Source organism: Lingula anatina, chromosome 10 (genome assembly GCF_051362555.1).
Source record: "Lingula anatina isolate TDL-2025a chromosome 10, LinAna3.0, whole genome shotgun sequence".
NCBI lineage: Eukaryota > Metazoa > Brachiopoda > Lingulata > Lingulida > Lingulidae > Lingula > Lingula anatina.
This window is the reverse complement of record NC_141776.1, coordinates 15,018,554-15,037,442: the sequence shown is the minus strand read 5'-3', so window position 1 is coordinate 15,037,442 and position 18,889 is coordinate 15,018,554. Positions and strand designations below refer to the sequence as shown.

Sequence of the window (18,889 nt, the reverse complement as noted above, 5' to 3'; positions counted from 1 at the left end):
TTAGTTGTATTGAGGACATACATTTGATCAAGAGTGTATGCTGTCTGGGTTGGTGGGAACTACGATGTGAAAAATGCAGAAAAGGATATCATTACAGCTCTAAAACACATCTAGGCAGTGCATTTTCTCCTTTTCTGTTTCCTCCATAAATAAAGATCTTAACAGAAGCTTTAAAGAAACTTTTCCAATATATTTGCTGAAGGATACTGAATAGACCAGGAAATGACATCATTTTTAACTTTTTGAAAAAAAAAAATTGTTAGCCCTAGCTAAAATAGAAAAGTTTGGATTTAATAGAGAGTGGAAAAAATCAAACATAAAACAAGAAGTTAAACTTACGGCATTGTCAAATTAGTGAACAGTGCGGTATACAGAAAAGAATTTTTTTAAATGAAATTATTTGAGAAACATGATATTAACGGACCTTGGTATCAGTTTTTTATAGGTATACTTGGTTATTGACTCACATCCACAGCACCTTGATTATTTGACGACATATTTTATTAGTTAAACAGATATCATTATTATGGGATGAAGGAGGTACATTTTTTAGTTAATCAAGCCTCCAATAGGGCCTAGCTTTTTAAAAGAGAAAAACAAAGATGCCAGTTGACTTATGCTTCTAATATACTACTTTTCTCTTGGAATGCGCAAAACCGTGGCCAATGTCTTCTTGAAAATCTTTTGCAAGAGGAGTCCCATATCGAAGACGCAGTCGCGATTTTGGCTACTTTCGATTTAAAAAGTGCAAAGTGATTTTTTTTAATTTGTCTGTTTCCTGCTCCTCCTTTGTACTGGTGGATTTTAGGTAAAATGACAGAGACGCTAATATATAAGGTTAAGAGACCGCAAAGGCTTCCTATAACCAAAGAAAGTTGTCGGAGACTGCTAAAATACAAGTCTAATGATGTAAACTTGAATACCCTGTCCTGCACAGCGGACTGTGGTAAGTAAAATTGATTTTAATAAATACAGTACATAAATAAAAGAACGGGATTGGGTTATAATTAAATAAGCGAAGAGAAGAAAAAACGGCGGGATAGAACCATCAGAACCAAACTCATGACGCAAGAAATAAAGATTTCCAGAGACGGGGAAACTCGATGTACAGGCAAGAATGGGGAATTCCCCTTCCTAACTAAGATCTAGGACTAGTATTAGTAAATAAATGTTTCTATATTATTAGCAGTGCATCTTATTCAGCACACGAAAATAAAATACACCATGCTAAATTCTTCTACAGACTTAGAAAATGTTCACCTCCAGCATGCAAGAAAAGTTATGACTGACATGACACATGATTTTGAAGCCACGTCATCATCAGTGCAGAGATTTCAAAGAACTTACTCCATGTCTTTGTACCAGTCTGCTGCTGCACAGGCCCCAGACATTGTAAAATGGTACATATTGGGTATAATGATTATTGTAATAATATAATTTAAAACTATTTATTTTGAGTATAAAATTCTTATGTGATCAACAGACTTTACAGGGTAGAATACAATTTTTTCTTTAAAAATATCATTCAGAAGAATGTCTTAATTATTGCTGTAATACTCATTTTATTCAATACTTTGCATTCAGTGTTCAAAATTAATTGTAATGCTTTGATAAACGAAGATGAAACTGAATCATTTAGGCATCTTAATTTTTCCTTTTCCTTCCTCTTTTCATTTAAAGCTGGCAAATTCAAATTGATACATTCTGTAAAATTATAGGTTAGAACAAAACTTTGAAGAAGGTCTAAATGTCAGTGTGCAGCGATGTGAAGTTTACGCGGAGTATCTTGATTTTTGTGCCACCTGCTGTGTAGATCCCATTAATGCTGCTAGTCTGGGGAAGATGTTACGTATGGTGTTTCCCGGGGTGAGAACTAGGAGACTTGGCACAAGAGGGCAGTCAAAGTAAGACAATAAGAGCTAAGCTCCATTTTTTTCTTTATTCGTGAGATTGATTTTATTTGTCACACTTCTAAGGCTGGTTATTCATACATGTGTCAAGATGCTTACTATAGGTATACAAGTTCCTTGTGATTTCATTGCTCTTTGAGTAAATCTTCTAGATAAGAAATTGGTTGTGCATTGACTTAATTTGTTGCAGTTTTATTTTTAGTCTCTAAGCTGTGTTTGTAATTGAAAAGAAAAAAATCATTACAAATAACAAGTGAGATTATTGAACTTTTGCATTAATTTTTTTATAAAATTATTTGAGAAACATGATATTAGTGGACCTTGGTATCAGTTTTTTATAGGTACACTTGGTTATTGACTCACATCCACAGCATCTTCTTGATTATTTGACTACATATTTTATTTGTTAAACAGATATCATTATTATGGAATCAAGATAAAGAAGAAATCTGTATCCCAAACTCCTCTGCTGTCGCATATGTCAGAAGGGTGAGTATGCTAAAGATTTTTTTATTACTTTCCCTTTGAAAATACTTGGATTTGGATGAAAATATGAATATATGTAAAAATTTTATGACCTGGTATTTATTACTATTGATTTAACTTTTAGTATATATATATATACCTTAAAAAGAAGAAAAAAATCTTTTGGTACAACATACATGTGTTTATTATTATAATTTTATCATTGTTTTCCTTTAGTAAAATACTTCTTTCTTATAGTTGTCTTACAGAAGAAGGTTCCCAAAACTCAAAAATGTCCACTGTAAGTTTCCATAATATGAAAAGAAGTACAGTGTTGCTTTTATCTTGATAGAAACAATGTCAGGAGATTTGTAAGGCCTTGTTAGCTGAGATATGTGACAACTAGTGTCTTTCCTTGAATTAGCATTTCATTTTTAGTCTTCTAGTTGATTGGAAAATTGTGAATATAAATTCTTTTAAGGTTCATTTAATTTATTTCTACTATATGTTTGAATTTATTAATTTCTTTGTTGTTTTTGTTTTTACCCACTTCCCTGGTTGTCAGAGGTAACTGTAAATGTCACAGGCAGGCCAACAGTTTAGATTAGTTTCTTTTTATCTTTGAAGCCCTGGAGGGGTTCAAAATCTATTTTCAAATGTATAACCTGAAAATGAAGAAAGAAATTCTAGCTCTATTGAAATTACATTTTTACATCAATCTTTCCACTTGATATATTTCCAGACAGGCACACCAGGATCTTTGATCTCTTCATTTTCCAGTTGGGACATTCCAGGCTGTGAGTTGTTTGAAAGCCTGGACCTCCCTGGTCTAGAAGGTTCTGAGAGCGACAGCCTGTCTCTCTCAGCTGATCACCCTGTTGGCATGAGGAGCACTGAGGGTGGAGGCTTGGCTGCAAAGGGTGGGTTGAAGCCTGAGAGGAATTCTCCTTGTCAGAGAGATAGCGGTCTTCCAGAGTTTCCTGGCACGGAACGTCTCAGAGTACCTCTGCATTTGAAAGAAAAAGTAAGTTTCATTATATTTGATGAGTTTCCATTGTCTCACTGTATTAGTTGTCCAAGACATGTCTTTGTGTAAGTTTGACTGCAATTTATCCAAAATATGTCTACATGTATTTTATATTGAGAATGTATGGGCTTTTCTTTAAAGCAGTAAATAATTTGATCTTACAGCAATGCAACTAAAAAATCATGGTATCGGACAGTTATTATTATTATTTAAATTTATTCTTTTTTCTTGTGATGTCAGACTACAGTGTTTCTGCTACTGTACAGACACCACTGCCAGAGAGTGCTGGATTCTGTGGTTAGAGCAAACTTTGCTGAGGTACTGGGTTATTTACAGATAATCTCTGGTCGGTCTCTCGGTCTCTCTCTCTCTCTCTCTCTCTCTCTTATTTCATTTTCTGTTTAATGCAAGGTACAATTTTTTAACGTACTTGTTATCCAAAAAATGATTTGATTTTATCTTTTTTTTTTTTTTTTTTTTTGTAAGATTAAAAACTTAGAAAATCAATGCACAAAAGACACTCCTTCGTACATCTCTTAAACTCGTGTTCACAAAGTGTATTTTTTAAACACTTGGTGTCATTTATATGTCCTGTTTTTAAATCCATTTTACTTGATTTTGATTCAAATGTTTTAAGTCTTATTCTTCTGCTCTTTCTCTTTGTAGGTTGAAAATCTGCTCAAATCTTTTTGGCGTTCTTTGCCTCTTCGTCTTCAGCCACTGTTACTGAGCCCTTTCACTGTGGATTTGATATTGCTCTACGATTTAACCTTATACAGGATGCTAGCTTCTACCCTTTTCCCCACTCTTTGCCAGGAGATGAGCGCTAGGTGTCTACATCATCAACATACACTGTCACAACCAGACACAATCACAACCAAATGTCACAACTAACGCATTGTCTTTGTGCACTTTTGTCTTTTTTTTGTGTGTCATTGTGCATGTGTAAATGATATACAGTGGTTTCACTTCTGTACCTGCTATTACTCACTTCCTCCAAACAAATTCAATGAAATATATTTCTATAAAAATAAGATAGATTTTAAAGAAAAATAAAGATAATTCAAAATCTTTGAAAGATTATAGCTGGTTTCCAATGAAAGTATATCTTGGTAGAAACCCTGTTGCAAAAAATGATCAATTCTGAAATATTTTTAGAATAAGTAAAGAAGTGAAAATTTGTGTGTGACAGTTAGACATGATTATGAATAGAATTTCAGGCCTAAATTTTCTTTATTTAGTTTAAAGTCAGAACTGAGAAGATTTGCTGTGGATCTGCAGCGGTGGTTCGAGGACGCCCTGAGAAGGCAACCCCTGCTGCTGAGGAATAAGATTTTAGAAGGTTTGCATAAATATCTCGGCATGTATGAAAACAGTTAGTTAACGTCCACTGTACCTATAATAAACACCTTGATTAATGTCTCAGTATTTTAGGATTAAAAATTCCTGAAACATACACTAGCATTTCAGGTGGTTCCTTTTATTAGTTCTTTACACGTTCCAATGTCAGTTATTATTTCCAGAAAGAACAGTATCAGGAATGAGATTTTTCCGCCTTCCGGATTCCCGACTTTTTGTGAGCTAAGAATATCATTGGCCTAGACAGCCCCTGAACTATACTGTATTTTTCGACTTTTTCACTACATGTAAATGGCAGTCTCATCCCTGAGAACTCCATTGTATGTTTCCCCTTTATGAACTATGCCTTTGACAATCAAATACCTGTTCTGTTTCCAAGTATACATAAACTAATGTGCTCTCCCTGTAGGTGCGGGTTTCTTCTGTCGCTGGCTCAAACACCAGACGGAGGTTTGTCACATTGTGTCCTCGGCAAGTTTTATCCTACAGAATGCAGCACACGTCTCCCAGCTACGGGACGACTGGCTGCGGTTGGACCTGCCTCACATAGCCAGGCATGGTCGCTGGGTACTGATGGGTGAAGACTTGAGAAGGAGTGGCCAGACAGAAGAGGAGAGGCTGATCCAGAGATGTGCGTAGATAAGTAGATGTAGTCGTTTGTGTGGTGGATACAGTAAAAGAGAGCCATCTTATACGAGAATTGTTTAAAACAAGGACGCACAGTTTCAAAAGATGTTATAAATATGTTTAATATCTTATGAGCTGATTGCTCCCACATTTAAAGAGTTGGGCCTGCATATGTAGTTTGTAGGGTGTGAGCCATGATAGTGTGTGATACTTCACAGACATTTCCTAGTAATTTGTATAATTCTGTGACAGTAAATCCTCATTAGATATGGTTTATTTATTTTTGTTGTTATATTAAGACATGGTGGACTTTGGTAAACTGATATCAGGTGGAATGTCCATGGTGAAGTTTCTGGACTGGATTTATGAAGTGTTCTGCGTCGCTGTCATTGTAAAAGTGGGTCCCCTCTCCCTGTCTCTCTCTCTTATCTTTCTCTCTCTCTTCCAACTTTTCACTCCAGTTTGCTCTAAAATAATATATTCTCCATTTCCATCTAGGTAAAGCACGTCTAGCATAATTTTACAAGACGTATGGCTACAGCAATAGAAGTAGGTAAACTGTAATTTATAGTATCTCCTTTTTGTTTCAAAGGTGGGCGAGACAGACATTGTTAAACAAGTTGAATCCGAGTCTACTTTCTTGCTGCATTGCAACTTCGTCCTTGGCGTCATCAATAAAGAACTCTACTTGGCCCAAGCCTTTTCGTATGGTATGGTATTTTTAAATACGTGAACATCATTAAACCCATAATTTTCCCACATTGCTGTGACTAAAATTCATTTTATTTCGCATCCAAATGCAGTATTTTCACCCGATAAAATAACTTTCATTTTGACCACATCTTGTGGAACAGATTTTTTCTTTGGTGTTAGGCGAAACTTATATGAACATTACCTTTGTCAAACCATTGCATAACTAGAGCACATTTCCTCGATCTCAAAAACGTGTGTTGTGCTTTACCTGTAAATATTATTTATTTATTTGATGATATGTGTGATTATGTCAGGTTCGTATCACTTGCTAAGCCTGCTGTTTCTTGACGTGGTGAGACACCTGGCGGCAGAATTCCAACTGGAGAGAAAACGTAAAGAACTGAGAAACCGGTTGTATTTTGGTGAGTGGGAATGACACCACGTCTTTGATACGTTTTTTCAAAAGAATGATTGATATTTGGTTATAAGAACCTTTATTCACTAAGTAGAGCAAATAGTGCGTAATGTAATTTACCCTCTAATTATTTAATAGTTTCTTTCCAAATAAACCAGGTGCAACCGCTGCAGCTATACAAAATGTGTATTATTTTTCATTTTTTAAAATAAAATGCACTGTTATATTTGATAATTGTTTGGAATATTTTAATGCCAGAAAAAATGATGTGCTTTAATAACATCTGTTTTGTATTTCCAGGTAGCGGACGCGATGAGGTCTCTGGTAGTCAAGTCAAAGTGACAGCGGAACCGCCAAAAGAGACAAAGGTGGAGATCACGAGCTCTTGCCATGAATTCTTCACGCCCGATAGTCCTTGCTTGCAGGGGCGAGATTAAAAGAAAACTTCATGATCAGTTTGCTTTTCAATTGTTTATTTCAAACACATTTAAAAAATGCCCATTTTACACCGGTATTGACTACTTTCTTTGGTCCTGCTGCAGTAGCAATATACTTATAATCTACATATTTTTTAAATAATGCACTACAGAACACGGTTTTTATTTCAGTATACCCACATACTCAGATATTCTTATATGCGTAAATACTGTTTACATATATCATTAAACATAAAATGATTAAAAAGTTATAGTGTGAGATTTTTTTACCTCTGTAGAAAAAGTAACTAATACCCTTAAAAGAATCACAAAAATGGGTTTGAAAATTGTCTCAAACTGGTTACTCACAAAGGCAATGATAGACGGCTCTGCGGCCGGGGCTATATTCATCATTTTGCTGTGGATTAAAATCCCATCCTGTGTTTAGCGGAGAGGCCCGAAGCCAGCCATTTCTCTGAAAAGGTGGACATTTCACCATAAAACTTCGTCTACCTAGATCAAACTGTACCCAGAGTGGACCTTTTCCTGGCAAAAGGGCGGTTCCTTGCCCCCCCCCCCCCCCCCCCCCCGGTCCTCCAACCACCGCTTGCTGCGGAGGCAAAAAGCCTCTATAACTCTTTCTGAACAATTATTATTTGCTATCATGTTTTTTGGAGCTACGGAAATCTCATCGCCAATGCAAGTGACACAAAAACCGCAATGTAATTCTTGACACCCTCGGAGCTAGCCGCTTGGTTAATCCTATGATCTCGATACATGTCTGATTGACAATCTGTTGATTTCGGCGGGAAATACGGTTTTACAGAAGATAGTGTCTGTCCGACGTAAATCTAGAGAAAAAAAAAAGAAGAGAAAGGAGAATAAGTTATGACAAAACGTTGCCTGCTCCAAGACCAATATAATAACGCTTAAGGGTCAGCTGTAGTGAATGAACTAAGTAAATCTGGTATTAGGAACTACCTAAACAAAAATTTATATGTGAAAACAATTGTAAATTAAGCTTATAGCCGGTATTATATGCGAAAAATTTTAATCTATGTATACATGCATGCATTCACTTATATCTTACTCATATTTTTCATAATATTTAATATTTTTATAATAAATATAATCAGGTTATATAATTAAGCATTATATATATCTGATAAAAATATATTTCTTTTGAAGAGATGTTTTCCTTTTTAACATCATAGGTCATCATAGAACAAGTGACTGTGCAAAACGCGTTTGTCGAATTTGATAGTGAGTGAATATTGATTTTCGTAAAGCCATAATTCTACCTTTTTCAAATTTGCCCCCGTGCACACGAAAAAATGTGATCCGTTCACAGTTAAATTTTGGTATGTCATGCGCACTCGCTTGTCTTGCCAGTCGACTTCCGTTTGAAGCACCTCCTTGAAGGTTTTATTGACGTACTTCTCTGGACCTTCAACTTCAATAAATAAACCGTGTTTATTGGAACTGAAAAAAACAAAGAATTTTACTCTTTTGAAACGCTGAACATTAGTTAAGGTTATTTTTACATTAGATTTGATTTAGCTATTTGAAATGATTTTTTACAATAATACTAATAATATCCCTAATAATTTCTTTAACAATGGAACCATATACCCTCAAAAACGGACTAATGGGGCCTCATTTTAACCTTACATCTGTGTGCCTCGTGCTAAAATCTCGTAAGGTTGCTCAAAACTTGCATATAAAAGCATTTAGAAGATTATTATTATGGAATTGACAAATTTTCTCTCGTAAATGTCCACCTGACATGAGTTCGCCAAATTTTTAACGTTACTCACGCAATTTTTATGTCGGGCAAAACTTCCGCCAGATGGCTCTGGAGTGGTGCAGAGTTGCACGTGCTCAGCGGAAGCTTTGGGTAATACGCAATGTAACCTTGACACATCTCTTCCCTCGTCCCAAAGCCACCCTGAGGAGTGAGAAGTTTCATGAGAAATTAATAATAATAAGAAGAAGAATGAGATTAGAAAAAATTCAAACATAAGCGTTTCAAGATTTTTGCGTTTCAAGACATTATGGCTGCAAAGAAACAGTAGGACCACTGGGTCGTTCACATGTCTTCAACTCTTGCAAATATCAAACTAGAAAACCGACTCATTAACAAAGATAGCAGCGTCTGGAGCGCTGGTCAGAAGCAACATATGTTTACATTTATACTTTTAATATTTATACTTATCAAATCCAACCACGTACCCAAGTAAAGTTCTTCTTTCTAGCACTATTATACTGACAGTACGTAACTATCGTATCTCCCTGAAAGATCAGAAATAATAAGATTTTTAATTAAGCTTTTAATTTGTGCTTTTAAATAAGTATTTTTTTACTTTGTTTAATTCCATGTAATTTTATTTAATGTTCTTATTCATCTTTTAAAGGTGACGGTGTCGATAAATAAGCTACAGAACATTTTTTATAATTAAAATTATAACCAATCAAATCCGGTCTGTTATTCACGATGATCCTAACCATTATTTATCTAAAATACTGGCATTCAAACCTTTCCTCAATTTTAAGCAGTGCTCATGAATTTTTGCCGGTCATAAGCTTCAGCTGTTGCACAAGTTAACCCACGTCTATACTTTCCCTTTTTTATTGATTGACGTTCGTGGCATAAGTACCTTTGTTTTCTTTTATTATTGTAAATAAGTCTAATATATAGAATATATATAATTTTTTTACAGTAGGGGCGTACCGGCTTCACTGTTACTTCCTTTGGCAAATGTCGATATTCTTGGTAATTGAAGTCGTAATGCCCGTCGTGGGAAATCCAAGGAAGTTCTACCTGTCCCCGGAAGTGACGTACGTAGACGGCTGAACCAATGAGATGAGTGTGAAGCAGGGTCGCAAACACGTGTATCTCATTGGTCCTGTTTTTCATGGCCTGGAAAAAAAAGTCATTTTCTACAATACTTACTACTAAAATTTGAAAGACAAACACGAAAAATGTAGCTTTTAACGCACATCATCTGTTTTTAAACGAAAATTATTTGTGGCAAATAAAAAAAATGTTCATAGCTACCTCTGACAGACATCCAGAATCACACTGGCCCCAGTTGTAGAACTTGGAATAATATGGTGGAATGTTGTGGTTTGTCAGGTTCACCAGCACACCAGTTTGAATAATACCTTACAGCATAGAAAATATCTCTTATCATCTTATAGTTCCTCTTTATATTTAAGTGTTTGTTTTTTATTCTATGTCAGTTCCTTATATAAAAGAATAAACATTTTCGTTACCTTTGTAAGCTAACTCAACAACCTCTGTTCTATATCATTTACCATCATACTCCATTAGATCCATATACATCTGTTTTTTAAATCCACGGTTTCACTAAATTCATACAATCTTAGCACTCTTTTTCATCATGAGCGTTATGCTTCAACGATACCTTTCTAACGGAACATTTTTAGAGAATGACAACATATGTGAAGCTAGTTGCTTGACTACGAGCTGCTCAAGTTCGCCCAAAAAGTAGGTAGAGAACTTGTGAAAGCGAGTAAAATCTTCTGTAACGTAGGTACATGTATTGACCACTCAAAGTGTATCGGCACAGCTGTATCAGTTGGGTATACCGCTGATGTGGAAAAGGAGCCTTGTTAAGTCTGAAATTATTTACCTGCGTCGAATTGGCGTCGTCGAGGTATGAAGGTAAGTCTTAAGCCCGAAGAGTCAATGACACCTGAAATAATATTAATTTTGTTGAAATCTCGTTTTGTATTTTATAATTGTAATATCCTTTCACGCATATAAAACCGCACTGCTTTTTTCAATTGAATCTTGTAAAAAAAAAAAATACTTACAAATAAGGGGCTTAATAATGGGCTTAGACTGAAAAGGCGTGGTACGGATATGCCTCATATTGAAATAACGTGTTGGTTGTATTTCCTTGTTATTGTTATTATATTTTAGAATTAATTTGTTGACTGAATAATCTGTAGACCTACATTTCATTTTTATATGTATTTCATACGTCACCTCTTCTTTTGGCGGGATTATCATAGTGAGTCTCCAAGATCAGAAACGTGGGATCCCCTTCCCCACCAAATGGCTGGCCGACGTGGGGTGGATATCGGAATTCCTAATACAGGCAGAAAAACAAACATTGATAATGCTTTTTTAATTCGCACAGGATAACGTAAAACTGTCTAGGATAACTTGAACATGAAATTAATTGTAAATATTGCTTACGCAACGTTAATTATTTTAAAAGAAATTAATTCTAAAAGTTTTGAGTAATTTTGAGCATATAACTTTGCGTTCAAATTAATGAGGAGAATAAGAAAGCGTGGGAGTCTGAATGTCTACAAGCAAAAGACCTACTTTTGAATCTCCTTACGTACCCCTGATCCAATAGCCCAGCCAATGAAAGGTTTGTAACAGCGGACCATTGTCGGTGGCATATTTGGCGTGTAGCATTCCCATTCCTTCCGGTCATGCGCAGTAGTGTTGAAATCGTGGAAACAGGCGTACAGTATTAAGTGGTGGACAAATTCCTCATTGCCAGGTTGTAGAATAGCATTAAACTGAAAATATGTGGCAAATTAACGCGCCTTATAACTTTCTTATAGAATAATAATAATAATAATAATAATAATAATAATAATAATAAAGATATGAATACCCTGTCCAAAACCAAAAATAAAATATTTTGCTATTTGCCACATATCATTTCTTTCGTGTGGTACTTTTAAACAATCTTTTAGCAGATCAAAAGGAAATGTTTTGCGGTTTACAGTAGTGCTCAAATTGTGAGAACGTCGCTTTCCTATGTTGTAAGTTGCATGGATCCTGTAGGTTGTAGATATTGTGGTTTGCTTATCAGTTGCAATACTCTTTGTGGCCAGGAGTGCATCTTGCAGGTACTTAATAGCACATAACTAAGTTACATGAAGTAAAATACACATTCAAGACTCGTGTAGTTCATTATAAAACACTGTAAAAAAGATTATATTGCCTACCTTGATCACGTGATGCACGCCATTTGTGGCGGGTGGTTTAAACCCATTGCACCAGTAGATAGTGTCTTTAGTTGCCGGTAGGTGGACCTAAAAGAAAAACGGGATGATCAGGAACTATCTCAAACTTCCACTCACCATGGATAGATAGAGCCTGTAGATTAGATTCTGGTACCTGAAGCTGGAACCTCACAGAAATGCGCAATTAATGTTAAATTATATTCTGGGACCATTTGAAAATTCACATGGTTTCTGCAAATTCAGTTCCAGTGAAAGAGTGCAGGTCACCTCCTCGAACTTGCAATTAGCCTTTTTCATCTTTTCCGGAAATGGAAATTGCATTGTGGGTAGGGGAGCCCTGCTACGTCGAAACGCTTACAGCGGTGCTAAAAACCATGGCTGGGTTTACGTGCTTTTTGTCCCGCTACTACAATAACAGTAAGCGAGATCCACACATGAGGTTTAATAAGTTCCCAACAAACCCGTTAGAATGAAAAATATGGTAGAAAGAAAGGAAAATATAGCAGGTTTGGATAAAAAGCAGGGCACCGCATTTGCGTTGAACATTTCGAAGGCGGGAAGAAAAACCATAAATTAGATCAACGGTGCTTTAATAAAAAACAGAAATGCTTAGTTAATCAACGGATATAACAAACTGTCGGCAAATAGAACTCGGGGGTAAACAATGCGAAAAAAAACATTCTAAAGATCTGAAGAAAAAATTGAAGAATAGGCCGGGGCCTCAAAATAAAGAAAAGACTTCAAGCATGAGATTATGGAAAAAGAAAGTAAAAGCTGTGAAGTTTTACACGGGGATACTACTTACAAAAAATTCAAGAACTTTCACTTTTTGTGTAACAACAAAAAGAAGGTTTGAAAAGTTTTGTATGTAATATCCATTTTGTGTCTGTTTTATTGATAAGTGATCATTATAAATGTAGTAGGCCTATCACAGGTTTTAGTCTCTCATCTATTTTTTTTAACGTGAGACGTTAATAAAATTTTTGTTATTATGTATCCAGTCCCGTACTACTGATTTGTACAAACGGGGCTCATATTATCAAGATCAACAGAGACATACGAAGAAGAAAGTACATCGGCTCTTGTTGAACGCGTTATCGGCAAAATAAAAAGTTATTTATTTCTGAACTCAGTGACAAGAGAATTGGAAAATTCAATGGGCATATATATTTACAAAAAAAAAAAAAAATAATAATAATAAAAAAAATAAAAAAAAATAAAATAAAATAAAATGCAGAAAAGCCTTTCTGTAAGCTACACGTACATAATACATGTATGGTAAAGACAAAATGGATAACAAAAATAATCTAACAACGTATTTGTAAATTAAAGTAATACAAATATGCTTAGTATTTAAGTAGGCCTACGAATATTTAACTGTCTTAGATAGTTGAAAAGTATGAAATGTGTGGGAAACACTTTATTTGAATGATTTAATTGTCTGTGATTGAAAACGATGAAAATACGCATGAAAACATTAAAAAATCAAATAATTTGGCCTCTTGCTATAATTTTGTTTTTGCCTGACGGTTTTGTTTCAGTTTGAAAAAATTTTCATACTTGTCAGACGGAAAGTCTGACATTTTTTACCTGTCGTAAATTTTGTACATATACTAGAGTAAGACACGGTAAACTTTAATTATCGTCTGGGAAAGAGTCGAGAATTCCTGTCTCACCTATTTAACACTTAAAGGGTTTTAATTACAGAGGAAAGGTCGTAGTTGTGGCCGCCCGCCTTACCGAACAATTGAACAAGTAACACCTGATGCCTTATCAGGTACCAAACGATTTAATCAGTTCACCGACGAACGGTCTGCGTGTCAGTTTTACCTGTATACACAGTAGGTACGAGTCAAACAATGCAGGAAATCTTTTCATTTTATCACTTCAAAAATCTCTTAAGACATCCTTCAAACAAGACATAAAAATCGTAATGAATTGACACTGCCGGTAAATGAGGTGATATCGCCACAGCTTGCATATATACATGTACAAAATTGTGAAGACGTAGGCCTGCGCACCTGTCCACACTCTTGAAAGCTGTGTACGAGTCTACTGGCTATTTTGATTTTATATATAAAAAAATAAAGAGTCTCTTTTGCATATCTTTATTATCGGGAGAATTTAAAAGAACTCCGAAGCTTTAGTTCGTCATCACTATTGAAAGTGCAGCCAAGGCTCGGACGCTTAAAGGTGAATTCTAGTTGTACAGCGCATCGTATTTAAACTGAGAAAGAAAACATTTAATGCATTGCTTGATTCTCCGTCTAAATAGCTGTTTCTTGCCTACAGTTTACGCATTTCTGTGCTTCAGCCACCTTTTTAGTTTGACAGAAAGCAATGCACGCTTCATACGACCTTTTTATATGCGCACCTTGTACATCATCTACACCTAGCATTGCCATGCTGGAAACAGCAGAGGACCACCATGACCCCTGTGGCGCGCGGTTCCTATCATGCGCACTTCGTATTTCCGGAAAAGATGAAAAAGGCTAATAGAGAGAGAGAGAGACAGAGAGAGAGAGAGCGCATTTAGAACAGCGGACTAACAGATCCGTGGATCAAATATGGCCGACCCACTTGAATGCTTGTTGCGTAATCCCCGCAGGGAATCTATTCAGTGTCTAATCGGGGATTAAGCGGCAAACTTTTTTAATTGGTCGCCATATTTGATCCACGGATCTGTTAGTCCGCTGTTCTGAATGCGTTCTTAGTTGCTTGATCTTGGCATTCGGCTCCCATTCCAGTGCTATTCCAGGTCACCTACTTTCTCGGTTGTTTTGGATTGCTAATTTTACAGTTTATTTTTACTCATAGCGTGAGTATTTTTTGTAATGAGGAAAAAAAACTGGTGCAGTTTTTAGAGCATGGAATGCAAAGTTTAAACTAAATGCGTTGGGGATTTGTTGTTGTGTTTATATTTGATAAAAACAAATAATAGGCCTACTTTTTTCCTTGTCGTTCGCGGTGGCTTGTATATAAAAATGCCCTAGATTTGACCCTGTGTCAAAGTCTTAAAGGATTTTTCAACATTAAATACTGGTATATAGCAATTTAAGTTCTTCAGTAAAACGACAGCATTTGTCGAAATCGGTTGATTTTTGTTTGACATCTTGAACTACTACTTATTAAGCTCTACTGCGCCTTTTCTGTTTTGCACACAAAAAAAGCAAACCTTGTCATGATACAGAAACAAATGTGAAATAGAGGGATTTGACAGTGAGGTTTTCTGGGGTAATATAAGCATTAGATCAGCTTGTAGTGTCTGTTACCTCTTACGTCCAGCTCTGCTATCCCCCCCCCCTCCCACACACACATACACAAAGGTTCAATATCTATTTTCAATGCAACGCATTTCCGATCAAATAGCTTTTATTTGTGGGACTTTCTGAGTGAAATAGGGCCGCACTCAGAGGCACACATAACTAAATGCGGTCTTACACCCCATTTCCATAGATTAGATCGACCTATTTTGGATCGACCTAACTCCCTGGGGGTTCACGCTGAATAGCTGTCAGCCGGGCGGACACGAAAGTTAATTGCCCCTTACGGCTTGTAGTGGGCGGAGACGGACACTTAAGGGGGATTATCTGACGGTAGTCTGGTGAGACTCCCCGCGGTGATAGATCGATCTAAAGTTGTGGGAATAGACCCTTAGATTCACACACCGTACTAGTCGGTCCAACTCTGTGAGAGGTTGTCGCTAAAGTGCAATCAGTGTATTGACAATCTTCACAATCTACAGCCGCGCTCCTTTTCCTTAATACGAGCAAAAAAAGGTGTCATTTGAAACTCGTGGTTAAAACGATGGAAATGACATCTGTGGACACGTTTGGCAGAGCGGTAGCTGAGATTGTGAGTCGGCCGTTGTGGTTAAAGTTCTGTTAAAGAAGAAGGGTCTTATTGTATGGCATGTCTATTGTTCCTCTTTACTTTGATCTATCGCCTGTTCTGTGTTTTGATTACGGGAAAATATTTAGCTCCTTGTTTTGTAAATAATTTCATTTATCGTCAGACGGCACCAGTTGAAATCGTGCTACCCAAGACTTGCTTAAGTGCACTTTTTTCCAGGTGTTATTTCTGTTACCATTCAAATGTGACAGTTTTTAAAACACTTCGATAAAAGTTATTCAAGTTCAAAATAACTTCAACTTCTCGTACTTTTCATACATGTAGTATAGTACAAGGCCTTCTGCCGTATTTCATGCCCTCACATCTGTTCAGTCTGGCAACTTTCATTAGTGACATATTAACGTTGTTGTGGAATAACCTCCACAGCTAATTTTCAAGTGAAAAAGGTATGTTATGATACAAGCATGAACAAGCACCCCCCCCCCCCCCCCCCCCCCCCCAATCAGCTTTCCTCAAAACGATTACGTACATGCGTGCTGACATTTTGGACAACTTTTATCATGAGACCTCGTTGTCTTTTATGATTTAATATAAGCCGACGCGGCGATTGAAGAGCATAAACGAATAGATATACCTGTCATAAGTTATTGACAAATTTTATAATTTAGAACATTTCTCACCTTAGTATTTCTCATTTCCACATGGTAGGCGTCGGGTGGGTCCGCCATGTTTCCTGAAGGCTGGGCAGGTGCCAACAGATGAACGCTTTTCGTCCCGCGGTTTTGGTAACCATGGTAACGCAGATCCGTGTCTGTGTCAGGGTCGTGAAGATGATAAGACCAAATGAGTCTCACGGTGCTCGTCTGAATAATACGAGATGCTTGATTAATTACGATGAGAAAATATATTAATTATATACTTGAACTAAAATTTCTTCAGCATACCATTATCACTTGTACTGCTTGATCTCGAGAAATATAAACATACTTATTTTAAGTGGGTAATGTAAAATAAACATGTATTTTTTTCTGTGGGATATATTACATTGACTAGTTAATCGATAAATATCATTAAAGCTTAATAATAATTCTCTGCATAAAAATTATCATTCATCAACTACACCTCTTAAAACTTGACATTTATTAAATTAGATTAGTGCAAGCATTGATTTGCATATGGCTTAGTTGCAATTTAAAGAAAATGCAAGAAAAGGGTTTTATTGCAAACTTCGAATGGAACGGCCCATTTTATACTATAACAAGCAAGTACTGTTTCCATTAAAACATATTTCTACTAATTGGTAAAATTACCGTTATCACAAAATCACGTGGATCGCACGTGTCCAGTTTTCTCCTGAACCGTAATGTCGTAAAAGTTCCGTTTTCGCTGCCGGAAAGCAGCTCGACATCTTGATTGTCGTCTGTTTTTGGTGCGTCTTTAGAGATTGCATAACTATCCTGCATAGTACAAGTTAAAAATATGTTAATCATCAAATGTATGCCTCATAATTCATATCCAAAATAATCTTTTTGTGCCAGCTACATTCATTAGAACGTTCTTTAAATGATCCTTTAATACATGTTTTGATTTTTAGAATTAACCCCTTTCGACAAAGATCCCATTTGAAACAGGACTGCTGTCAGTAAATAAAAAAGAGCACACCTGAATAAATTTATTCAAAGCGAAAGTGAACGTGGATGCTCCAAAATAATTACCCCTTTCAAGCTCAATTTATATATCGTGACTTCAGAATCTCAAGAACCTTGAATAGTATGTCAGTATACATGTATAATTATATATATATATATATATATATATACAAAAGAATAAGATTGCTTGAACTACGCTACGTTCCAATGTTTGTGACTCGTTTCTTGATAAATTAATCAAATATTGTTCATCTAGATCGCCATATCGGCTGATAACGTTTTAACATTAAAAAGGAGTAGAACAAAAATCATTAAGAAATTGTAATCGTTCCGGACCTTACCTTCAGATACGCTTGACCGTCCTTCACCCAGCCCAGTACAATATCAGCACCGGACATCCCTCCACTTGGTGAAAACCCCAGACCAACATACCCCGTGGTCTTAACCTGCGCCTCAAACGTAATACTTAAATCGTCAAACTTCCAGAGAAGGTGATATGCGTCTTCTTTCAGCACAATGCTATGTGTGAAGCCATCACTGCCTGTTGAAGTGGCTTGTGCGAATACAGCGCTGAGAAGAAAGTATCCAACGATGACAGCACGCGGGAAAATCATCGTTCAATTTTCTTTTGTGAATTGTTCAATTGGTTGTACTTCAGATAAAATGGATTATGATGCAAAGCAACGGAATTTATGTTGCCCGTAAAGTTGTAACTTTTAAAAATACTATTCTGTGCAATAATAAGTTCCCGAGAAGGTTTGTCATACGAAAATTAGGCGGAAAACTATTAGTTGTCGCCCTTTTCCTTTGCCTGAATCCCTTTTGATTATTTTTTCTTCAACATCCCTTTCTTGAGGAAAAAAAGAACCCACAAAACTCACACCAAAATCAGGTCAGCAAGAGGAAGTATCATTTTTCATTTGTTTGAGAGTCTCCTTGGTAGGCACCGTACTCCCATACGGAATATTTTCACGTCAGAGAAATAACGTCGATACACAGATGTGTTCATTGGGAAAGGTCACTCTTTGGATTCGAGTAGGTCCTATGTATACATTTAGAGATACACGTTTTATGTGAGATTGTTTAAAGAATACGTTCTTCTTCTTCTCCTTGTTATTATTATTATTATTATTATTATTATTATTATTATCATTATTATTATTATTACTAAAATTCTAGTGACCGAAAGGGATGCTTCAAATGACACTTAATTCGTTTTCCCTCAATTCTCTTTTGCTCTCAACTGACGCCCGCACTCAAGGTTGATATTCTAGGTTAATTCTCTTTGGCAGACAAAGTTCAAGGCAAATGTGCGTCATTTACCAGTATGCATGAGTTTGCAATTTTATCATAATGTAGAAGTTGCAGAGAACGTAAAGAAAAATGTTTTCCTGTGTGTTTGGGCGCGCGTGCGTACTTGTCCGTGCGAGACACTTCCATAATGCAGACAAAAACTGACG

General features: G+C 36.1%; 2 protein-coding genes across 3 annotated transcripts; one reads left to right on the top strand and one right to left on the bottom strand.

Moving 5' to 3' along the window:
• Positions 1-156: 156 nt before the first annotated feature.
• Positions 157-7,180, top strand: LOC106157201 (transcription factor RFX4). Of its 2 annotated transcripts, XM_086996749.1 has the most exons (14): positions 157-946; positions 1,244-1,400; positions 1,719-1,904; positions 2,325-2,399; positions 2,634-2,676; positions 3,118-3,399; positions 3,643-3,720; positions 4,069-4,232; positions 4,644-4,744; positions 5,171-5,392; positions 5,688-5,785; positions 5,981-6,098; positions 6,396-6,503; positions 6,797-7,180. In XM_086996749.1, the coding sequence occupies exons 1-14, from the start codon at positions 814-816 to the stop codon at positions 6,931-6,933; spliced, it is 1,902 nt and encodes a 633-aa protein (XP_086852875.1). In that variant the 5' UTR covers positions 157-813; the 3' UTR covers positions 6,934-7,180. The 2 variants fall into 2 exon arrangements, with proteins under 2 accessions (XP_086852875.1, XP_086852876.1); XM_086996750.1 differs by lacking the exon at positions 1,244-1,400 and having other exon boundaries at positions 818-946.
• On the bottom strand, positions 6,953-18,308 carry LOC106157205 (DBH-like monooxygenase protein 1 homolog). Its single transcript, XM_013532783.2, has 13 exons — positions 17,771-18,308; positions 17,091-17,237; positions 16,461-16,643; positions 11,911-11,997; positions 11,293-11,475; positions 10,928-11,030; positions 10,569-10,631; positions 9,971-10,077; positions 9,644-9,832; positions 9,145-9,204; positions 8,730-8,860; positions 8,214-8,394; positions 6,953-7,763 (listed from the first exon to the last, which is right to left on the bottom strand). The coding sequence occupies exons 1-13, from the start codon at positions 18,041-18,043 to the stop codon at positions 7,590-7,592; spliced, it is 1,881 nt and encodes a 626-aa protein (XP_013388237.2). The 5' UTR covers positions 18,044-18,308; the 3' UTR covers positions 6,953-7,589.
• Positions 18,309-18,889: the final 581 nt, after the last annotated feature.

Excerpts from the sequence above, each read along its gene's own strand:
- LOC106157201 (XM_086996749.1), top strand. The coding sequence starts at position 814 with ATGACAGAGACGCTAATATATAAGGTTAAGAGACCGCAAAGGCTTCCT. Across the intron at positions 4,233-4,643 it reads TGCCAGGAGATGAGCGCTAG|TTTAAAGTCAGAACTGAGAA; the intron begins GTGTCTACATCA and ends TTCTTTATTTAG. Across the intron at positions 4,745-5,170 it reads GAGGAATAAGATTTTAGAAG|GTGCGGGTTTCTTCTGTCGC; the intron begins GTTTGCATAAAT and ends CTCTCCCTGTAG.
- LOC106157205 (XM_013532783.2), bottom strand. The coding sequence starts at position 18,043 with ATGATTTTCCCGCGTGCTGTCATCGTTGGATACTTTCTTCTCAGCGCT. Across the intron at positions 11,476-11,910 it reads GCGTGCATCACGTGATCAAG|TTTAATGCTATTCTACAACC; the intron begins GTAGGCAATATA and ends ACATATTTTCAG. Across the intron at positions 10,078-10,568 it reads ACGACGCCAATTCGACGCAG|GTATTATTCAAACTGGTGTG; the intron begins GTAAATAATTTC and ends CTATGCTGTAAG.